At 42.0% G+C, this 9,819-nt stretch overlaps 2 protein-coding genes across 2 annotated transcripts in view; one reads left to right on the top strand and one right to left on the bottom strand.

The window, feature by feature from the left end:
* Positions 1 to 336: 336 nt before the first annotated feature.
* Positions 337 to 1,804, top strand: LOC110014054 (homeodomain-interacting protein kinase 1-like). Its single transcript, XM_023951824.1, has one exon. The coding sequence runs from the start codon at positions 686 to 688 to the stop codon at positions 1,793 to 1,795; it is 1,110 nt and encodes a 369-aa protein (XP_023807592.1). The 5' UTR covers positions 337 to 685; the 3' UTR covers positions 1,796 to 1,804.
* Positions 1,805 to 5,325: 3,521 nt separating this feature from the next.
* rrh (retinal pigment epithelium-derived rhodopsin homolog) overlaps positions 5,326 to 9,819 on the bottom strand; it is a 32,722-nt gene continuing 28,228 nt past the window's right edge. Inside the window, exons 4-7 of the mRNA XM_023951987.1 lie at positions 8,955 to 9,108; positions 6,817 to 6,985; positions 6,421 to 6,599; positions 5,326 to 6,339 (exon numbers count right to left, since the gene is read on the bottom strand). Coding sequence (XP_023807755.1) covers positions 6,234 to 6,339; positions 6,421 to 6,599; positions 6,817 to 6,985; positions 8,955 to 9,108 — 608 coding nt within the window. The 3' untranslated portion in view covers positions 5,326 to 6,233. The remainder of the gene's footprint in view (positions 6,340 to 6,420; positions 6,600 to 6,816; positions 6,986 to 8,954; positions 9,109 to 9,819) is intronic.

The raw sequence follows: 9,819 nt of genomic DNA, 5'->3' as shown, positions 1-9,819 counted from the left end.
GGGTTCAGGAGTTCTGGGTCTGAACTTCCTCCAGACCTGTTTTGGACAAACGGCTCTGATTGTGCGCTCCTCCTGTGTGCGTACGTCAGCAGAGTCCGGCTGAGCTTTCTGTCGTCGGGGGAGACTGGATCAGCCGGAGCAGGCCGAAATGTTGAAAACGGTTTAAATTAAAGGTTGGAGAATCATGTGCACGTTATGTTCACACGTGCAAACCGTGCGAGCTCCGTTTAATTTATTGTGCTTAAACTCAGGCGCGACTGATGGCAGTCTCGTGAGTTGTGCACGTGCACAACTCACGAGACTGCGGCTGCTCTATGAATGATGTTACTGCTCGGTAATGACATCAGAAAACATCACCCTTCCACATCATGGATGACCTCACAATTAATGACCTGTTATGACATCATTCTGCATCATAAATGTTATCATGTCATTCTGCATCCCTGCTTGATGCATAATTACATTTTATGATGTCATTTTGCACCACTGCTTGATGCATAATTACATTTTATGATGTCATTTTGCACCCCTGCTTGATACATAAATACATGTTGATTTTCCCAGGACAAAGTCAAAAACATTTTAAGACTTGTGATCAACTGTATTCTAAGATTAAATCTTCAAAACAGCTGATCTGAAGAAGAACAATCTTGAAGTAAGCACGTCAAGAAAAGGAAATAGAAAAATGGAAGTCCTTGAGCTGATGGAAGGTCATTATTTAGTTGGAAATCAGGGGATCTATAAAATTCTGGAATTCCTGGGAGAAGGAAGCTTTGGAAAAGTGGCTAAATGTTCTAAATTGGGGAGTCCAGAATGTTACGCTATTAAAATCATGAATTGTTCCAGAGAAGGACAGAAAGAGTTTAAAATGATGAAACTGATCAAAGACCTGGATCCTGATGAGAACCACCTGATTAAGATGTTTGAACGCTTTACATTTCAAGGTATGACCTGCATAGTGTTTGAGCTCTTAGATGTGAGCTTGATTGACAGCTACAAGCGGGACTCGTCTACTCGGACCCATTTGTGTTTGATCAGAGTCATTGCTCAGCAAATGCTGAAGGCTCTCAAAGCGCTCAAAGGTATCGGTGTGACACACTGCGACATAAAATTGGACAACATTATGTTTGCGGAACGAGACTCAGCGAATGTAAAACTCATAGACTTTGGTCTGGCTGTGGAGACAAAGAAACTTTCAACCGGAACCGAAATCCAAATAACTCCATTCAGAGCACCTGAAGTTATCCTGGGACTCCCTTTGGATGACAGCGTTGACATGTGGGCTCTTGGCGTGGTGTTGGCCTCTGTTTACTTTGGAAATTATCCCTTTCCATGTGATACAGAATATGAAACAATACGAGCTATGGTGCAGATATTTGGTTTACCAGAAGCTGAAGTTCTCCATAAGGCAAAGTACAAAGCACCCCATTTCACTAGGGACAACGGCCACTGGAGACTATGCACACCAGAGGAATACACAGAATCAACAGGTGAACAAGTGGAAAAAGATCATGTGATAAACCTGGATGCAGTGATTCATGAACATCAGCATATATTTGACGACCATGATGAGGATGACCACAGAGCTTTCATTGACCTTCTCAAGAGCATGCTGGAAGTCAATCCTCAAAACAGAATCACGCCGAGTCAAGCCCTCCAACACGACTTCATCACCATGAAGCACCTTGCAAGAAAAAGGAAAGCCAAGTATGCTTCCAAAGCTAAAGAGCTCATGGGACAGATCCAGCTGGGAGAAAAGAAAAAAAAAGACATAAAAATGTCTTTATTAGTGTGATTGTGGGGGAGTTCAATGTTCTGGAGGGAGGGGGGAGGGGGGTACCGATGAATCAGCTGTAGGAATCTCTTAAGTTCAGAATGTGGTGTGTTCTGTGTTAGTACTACATTTTTGGGTTGCATTATTTGCTCAAGGACACTTTGACACATGGGCAGGCAAGGCGGGAACTGAACCTGCAATCTTGGGATTGGAGGTGATTGTTGGGGGGATGAAATGTTATGAAGGGAGGGGGAGGGAGGTACCAATAACTTAGCTATAATGTAGGAATCTCTGATCTATTATATTTGTTTCCTTTAATTAGTTTTATCTTGATGTAAATATTTATTTTGTGTTTAGTTTGGTTATTAAAGGTGTTTAGAACTCTTTCTTGACCACGAAGCACCATGAGTTACAGAAGAATGAAAAGTGCTTTATAAATGAAGTTAGATGTGAGGAAATAAATGGAAATGGAAAGATGTTTGGGTTTTCTCTGGGAGCTCCAGTTTTCCCACAATCCAACAGGAAAGAGTTGGGTTACAAAAAAATGTACATTTGTTAATAATCCCTTGAAGAAACTTTACTTTAAATCTAAAATTTAAAACTGTTGAAGAAACCAGATTTTTATTACATTTGTTTTGGACAAGTATTATAAATTGTTAATCTGCTGACAAATTGTTACAACAACCTCTTATTCTAATTGCTTGGAAAGATTATTTAGTTAAATATAATAAACTATCTCATAAACAAACATAGCATAAAAACAACAGAAACACGTAATTCATTAAGTCATATTATTCTAACATAGAAATATGTGATTCTTAATCAATAAAATAGTTTGTAAACAAATATAATACTAATGCAGCCACAACATATCATGCAATTAAAGAAAATCATTTATTATATATTCTAAGAAATGTATTTATTTTATGGAGAAACAAATAGTAATGCAACCACAAGGGGGCACAATCCAGTGCTTCTTTGTGCCGGTCCCAAGTCCGGGTAAATGCAGAGGGAAGTGTCAAAAAGATCATTCAATATAAAATAAAGCCAAAATAAATCAATGAACAGAACTTTCTTACAGGATCCATGGTGGCCTGAAGTAACAACACCTGATCCAGGAAGGAGAGGTGGAAGGCCTGTTGTAGCAAGAGACAGAAAAGGAAGGAGGGAAGGACAGAAAATTGGTACATTGAATGGAGAAACTTAGAATGGAAGAAGTAGAGACTTGTCAGACATGATGAAAAGAAGACTCCTGCACCAGAAGTTGTTGACGAGGAAATCCACCTACTTCCACTGCTCTTTAACATCTCCTTGTTGTTTATGTTTTCACAGATTGGAGAAACAGCATCTGAGCAACATTCTAGGCTAACAGGATGCTGTGGGTCTAATGAGCCTGATCAGAGGATGGCTGTTTGGAATGGCTCTAAATTCTGTTAGAAATGTTGTCAGAACATCATAGCTGAGCAGGGCGTGGCCAGCTTGAAGGGACATGTGTCATGATCCTGGGCCACTCCACCCGGCCAGCTCATCTCAGCAGTGCAATCAGCTGATTTACTCCACCTGTGTGCCTGCCTTCATAAGAAGCTGCAGCACTGTAGTCAGTGTCAGGTCATCTTTGCCTCTGTCCTGTTGCCAAGCCCTGAAAGTCTCATGCTTCTGAACTGCCTTCCTCTTCCAACTTTGCTTTCCACCTGAGAGAGACCTGTTGCCTCTCTCAGGAGAGTTTGGAGATGTGAATCTGTTTTGTTCCCCACATGTTTTCAACAGGAGAGATCTGCTGTTGTCAAGCTAAACCCCAGCAACATAATCCTTCTCAGACTGTGGTCTGGCCTCACGCAGTCCAGTTTCTCTCACCTTGGACTCCTACTGCCATGAGCATCCCTCGCATATAGGAAAGTAAGCCCCCCCCCCCGTCATTATCCACTATAGTGGTTGGAGATATTCTAACTTTCTTCTCTTGTGCAGAGACTTCTGCTCCACCTGCTGATCTCTTACCATGTTGCTCCCAGAGGCCCCTTTTTCCTGTCCAACCTGAGTCCCAAAATAAACCTTGGCGTTAGCGCTCTTGCCTCACAGCAAGAAGACCCCCATTTCAGGTCCGGGCTGGGTGACCAGAAACCGAACACCAATCGGGGACCTTTCTGAGTGGAGTTTACATGTTCTCTTGTGCATGCGTGGGTTTTCACGGATTCCTCTCACTGTCCAAAAATATGCTCCATAGGTTGTGACAGAGCACACGTCTGTCATGGTGTAAGAGCTTAATAAAGTGGATTTGTTACTGACAGCATCAGTGGGTGCTCACACTGTCCAGCTGTAAGGTTCAGTTATTGCAATTCACTGTTTAGTTTTTGCTTTTCTGTTTTTATTAGTTTACTTCCGGGGAGGGGGGAGGGGGGGTATTGCAGAAAGCAGGTTATGCTAGCTCCCATGGTAAGTTTGAGGCTAAGGAAGTTGATAACCTCAGCTTTCAGTTCCAGAAATGGAGGTATGTTTCAGGGTAGGTCAAGTTGCCATAGCAACTCATGCTCTGAACATAACCTGGTCCGGAGCAGGTTTAGTTGAAGGTTAGTTTGTTTTGAGAGGTGAATCAGCATGGCGTGTCCATTTGAAGATGATTTAGTGGATGAAGAAGCTCAGATAATACTTTTTCCGCCATGAGAGGGTGATAAGACCACGTATGGATGTTGGAAAGATAAACTTTTTCACTTTGATCTAACTTAATTATTAGCTTTAGTAAAGATAAATCGTTTTTTTTTAGTTAAGTCAGCTTTAAATAGCATGTAGATTTCAGACTTTTATTTTACTTTCATTCAAATTAATTCAGTAGTAGATGTAACTTTGGTGCTGCTGTTAGATCGGCACCGCAAGGAATTGTGGGATACCATTCCCTTTGCCTGTCTGGATGGATTAGGGTTTAAGTGTGGGTTTTTGACCAAATTTGTTTAGTTGTTTAGCTGTTTTACAGTGTATTGCGCAGTTACTTGTCCTGTTATGTTTAAGTCTCTGCACCATGAGTGAGAGGGAGAGAGAGGATGATGGGTTTATATAGCACCCCTACCATCTTGTAGCATAATGACAATGATGGAAAATTCCTAAATGAATCTGCATAGCGTTTCATTATTTTTATTGTTGTGAGTACATCTGCCGCCTCAAATTTAGACATACGAGAGTTCAAGAATTATAATTAAGATGGAAAAATATTAATTGAATTGGAGTATTATGATATTTAGTTAGATAAATATGTAAATTTGAGTTGTATAAACAATTATTGAGTTTGATGATGCAGCCGTGTTACTTTTTTGATGGACGTGTAATCTTCATACGTCGTCATTAAAATCTCAGACTCCGTCTCACTAAAGTATTGCGCTCTCTTTGGTTCTCCACGCGTTTCCATGGTGACTCCGGAAATCGGCGATCTATTGAGAATGTCTTTATGTACCTTCTGTGCACGAGCATTAACCCAGGGTTACCAAGTCGAGCGTAATTACGCCAACTCATATCCGGTCTTTTGGAACCGACATACCCAGAGTAAGCAAGTTCAGGCGGATTTCAGCCAGAGTTCAGGCTCAAAGTCAGGCTAGTTTAAACATGCTTCCTGGAATACCCCCCTGGTTTCTTAGCACTTCATGTATCCAGGAGGTCCAGTGGACCCACCTATTTTGGTTTCCATTGACAGGCCTGTTTTAAATTCAAAATTATTTCTATTCTGTGTTTTTGTTTAAAGATTGTTGTTAAATTGCATGTGAATGTTTGTTTCTTAGGAAAGGTATTTGCTTTTGATTGGTAATTGGGTTGGTTTTATAAGGGTGGAGCCAACCACCTATAAAAGATGACCTCTTTTAAAGATGGAGGGTTCCATTGTGTTGTCTGCCTTCCATAGTGCGGCATTTAAAATTCAGTATAAAGATCTGAATTTTGGGCTGTTTAGTTATGAAGAGAAAAAATTTAGAGTAGATTGTCTTCAGTGGGAATAAATGCTCTTTTCAGCTCACTCAGACTTCTATAAGTGTCTTATCTTCCTTCTCATTATTGCCTTTAAGGACTCAGTTCATTCCCCCCCTCCACCACCATGCAAATAACCCCTTCCATCAAGGCTTCTGAGAAGAGCTTGGAGCCTGAATTTCACATTATACTTCATTTAATGTTCTTGTACCTCAGTGGAATTTGAAATTTTTATTGAAAATAAAGGATTTTGTGTTTCTGAAAGCTGTATCGCTGCAGGTGCTGCATCCAACGCAGAGCTGGAGCGTGTGGACATGACAACTAGTTGAGCGTTTTGGACTTCTGCAGGATACTTCCAATCCAATAACAGTTTTATAATGCAGGCCAGCCATGACTGAAGCATGCAGAGTTTACACAGTAAACACTACAGTGCATTTGACAGAAGAGCGACAGCAGAGAGTAAAACATTGACAACACAACATTTGTTTACAAAGTTTAACAATGACACGTTTGAATTTCATTGGGTCAGAGGCTGCTGGGAGATCGTCATGGGAACCTGAGTGCTGATAGTGATCCGCTGCCTGGTTTGACACCGGATCATTCCAATGATGGCTCTTCTAAATCTGTGGGGGAAAAAACTTTTTATAGGTCTTAAAGCAAATCCCTCCCACCTACTGACATGTGCTCATGATGGCCTTACTCACTTTTTGTTGGCAATGACATAAATGCATGGATTGTAAAAGGTGGAGGACTTGGCAAAGAGGGGGGCGATGATTGCCATGGGGGCAGGTATGGTCTTAGGGTCACCAAAGGATGCCCAAAGACACACCATGGAGTACGGAGACCAGGCAACCAGGAACATGACGATCATTACGATGGACATCTGTCAGCAATAGAAACACACACCCAAAATGTCAGCTTTATGAAACATCTATGAAACATCTTTGGTGATGATGATCTGGACCAGGTCTGACCACATCCACAAACATGCAGGAGACACAGAGCTGGAAAAACAGCATGGTAGTAGATTTTATATCTAAAGTGTTTTGACATTGACATGTGGGGCCTCAGTATTTTTGACCAGGAACAGGTGCCCTCACCTTGGTGACGTCCATCTGGTCAGACCAGTCAATGTTGATGCTGTCCAAACAGTTGCTGGCCTTGTATCTCTTGACAGTGGCGGACACGTTGTAGTAACAGTAGAACATGACGGTCAGAGGAACCACAAAGTTCACAGCTATCACTGCCATTGTGTACGAGACAAAGGAGCTGCAAACACAGTGTAATTAAGGCGTATTTCAGACAGGATTAGGTCTCCAAAACAATGAATCTGAGCAGAGGCAGCTGGGATTAAAAACCACTTTTCAAATAGAAACCATTGTAATCAGTCAGTGCCATTCTTCTGGCTGTGGTACAAAGTGTCCCATACACATAGCACACGCACAACACAAGAGGATGAGATGCACAACAACTATAGGAGGTGTTATTTCAAATGTTCAAGTGTGTAGCTATATAAAAAGTAAAAGAAGACATCATCATTTTGCACAAACAAAATGGAGGAGCCTCAGACACCTCCCAGAGCAACAGCTCATCCCGGTTCCCGTTACGTCAGAGCCGTGGCTGAGCCACTTTAATCTGCTCAGGATCTCATGGGGATAAGAAAGACACAAAAGCACTTGTTGTATTTTGATCCCAAAAAAACAAAACTAACTTTTTTAACTGTAAAATAATATTTTGATTTAATCTTTCTGATTAAAGATTTGATAAGAAAAAAGGTAATGACTACTCAACCATTAGAGAATAATGAGGAAATAATCAAGTCACATATTCCATGTAGATAGAAATACTGGGTGTTTCTTTTTTTTTATTTTCCTGTGCATGATTTCTTGTTGGTTTAGTGCAGGGGTCGGGAACCTTTTTGGCCAAGAGAGCCATAAACGCCACATATTTTGAAATGTAATTTCGAAAGAGCCATACAATAATGTAGTGTCCCTTTCCCACACTGAGGCACGGAGACTTAACCTCTTTTAAGGTTCTTTATTCCGATTACTGCAGACCGCAACAAACGCCGAACAATTAATTCAGCAACTCCTGAATCTCTCCCGCCGAGACGAGACGAGAGCGCGTCTCCCAACTTTATATTCCCCTGCTCCCGCTGCAGCCCTCCCCTTTCCCTTATTCGGCCCATAGCTGAACCCCATTGGTCCAAACTACCTAACAACAGGCTGAGCGACAGAACTGAGAGCCAATCAGCTCTCTGCTTGATGCGGTCAATGAACTCCAGAACTTTTAACGCGGCCCAACAGCCATCCAACTCAGTCCGCGACAATATGTTTAAAACTAAAATACAAGTGAATGTGTGCATTTGATGTAATTTCAACCTTTTTAAAGTACAATAAGTCTGTGGATTCTTTTTAATACCATTGTTATGCTGTTTCTAATAAATGATGAGTATTTCTCGTGGTAGTTTTGCTGATGGTCTAGTCTGGTTTACGTGGTGAGTTTCTGCTTCATGCAGGCGTTGAGACTTTAAACGTGATCTTAGGTTGGTATGAATGTTTTGTAGATGTGAGACAGACTGCTCACATGCAGACGGGGAGCCAAACACACACTCACACGCTGCAGTGAGTGACAGGCAGTGGGTTTTACGTTTTTACAATCCCTGCGCGATTCACCTGCTGCCTGTCCCAACAACACCTCAGCCCCACCCTCTGCTTTCTCCCTCACACATCCCGTCCCCGCAACTGCGCGCTCTTTCTCAGAGACGGGAGCGCGCAGTTTTAGGCACGGCAATTCACAGGTTTCCGGGTGGTACAAACTCTGTGAATTAATAGACAATTTTAAACTTATACTAGTGCTGGCGCAGATTTGTCTCTCTAAGCACCGCTACTACTGCGCGCCTCTGCCATCGCATCGCGCACGAGAAGGACTGGTCTAATGAAGAAAAAAAATTTGAATTAAAGATTTGTCTGCGAGCCACATGTGACCATCAAAAGAGCCATATATGGCTCGCGAGCCTTAGGTTCCCGACCCCTGGTTTAGTGCATGCCATGATTTCAGAAAATAGGTCACACTATGTAAAACAAAAGAGAGACACAATAAAATGAGCAGGTTAAACAGGGGTTTTTGTCATTGTTGTGATTTCTAAAGTTGCACCAGCACACATATACCTTGTTCCAATAATGATTAAATATCTAGTTGTAGCATTTCTCAATACCAAATATGATAAAAGTCTCACGCATCATTCTGTCTCCAGTTGATGGTGCATGTAGCCCCAGTGGGATCCGGAGCGTAACCTGCCCAGCCCACTATGGGCATGGAGGACCAGAACACAGCATTCAGCCACGCAGCCAAAATGAGAAGGTTGTATGATTGCATGGTCATTTTCTGCCCTGGAGAGAAGATGACATGGACAAAAAAGGTCAGAGGAAGCGCTGATAAATTGCTGCCCAAACAATGCGATGCGCAAAATTGTGGTGGAAACTACAGCAGAAGTCGTCAACAGGAACTATTCCTTTCTGAAGAAGATATATTGTCTCTCTTTGCTAGAAAGGTTTTGTTGTCCCATTTGTTGGTGTACTTAGTTTTAGCGTCCTTGGTTTTAATCCTTTTGGTTTGTCTCTGGTTTAAAAAGGCCACTTGTGATCCCAATGCCCCAGTCCCCCCTCCTGGAGAAAATCCTGCTTCCTTTTAACCCTTGTGCTATTCTAGGCACTTTTACATTGGGAGTTGGGTCATCTAGACCCACTAGACAGTAAACCTTTTTCTTCAATGATTTGTGATCTTCACTGGTGTCCATGGATTACATGAAATCTTTCCACCTTTATCCACCTTTGTCATGGTAGGGAAAACATGTCAATGTAAGGATGGGGTCATCTAAGATACCACAAGGGTTAAACATACTTAAAAAATCTGTTCAAGACATTCACAACACAAATTAATGTTTTATATATATAAAAAACTAAAAAACGCCCCTCTCACCCTCCGCGAGTGGTTTCTCCTCCAAGCTCAGGTCCTCTACCAGAGGCCTGGGAGCTTGAGGGTCCTGCGCAGTATCTTAGCTGTTCCTAGCACTGCGCTTTTCTGGACTGAGATGTCTGAGG

This window comes from Oryzias latipes, chromosome 22 (genome assembly GCF_002234675.1).
Source record: "Oryzias latipes chromosome 22, ASM223467v1".
Lineage (NCBI taxonomy): Eukaryota > Metazoa > Chordata > Actinopteri > Beloniformes > Adrianichthyidae > Oryzias > Oryzias latipes.
This window is presented reverse-complemented; position numbering and strand designations above follow the sequence as displayed.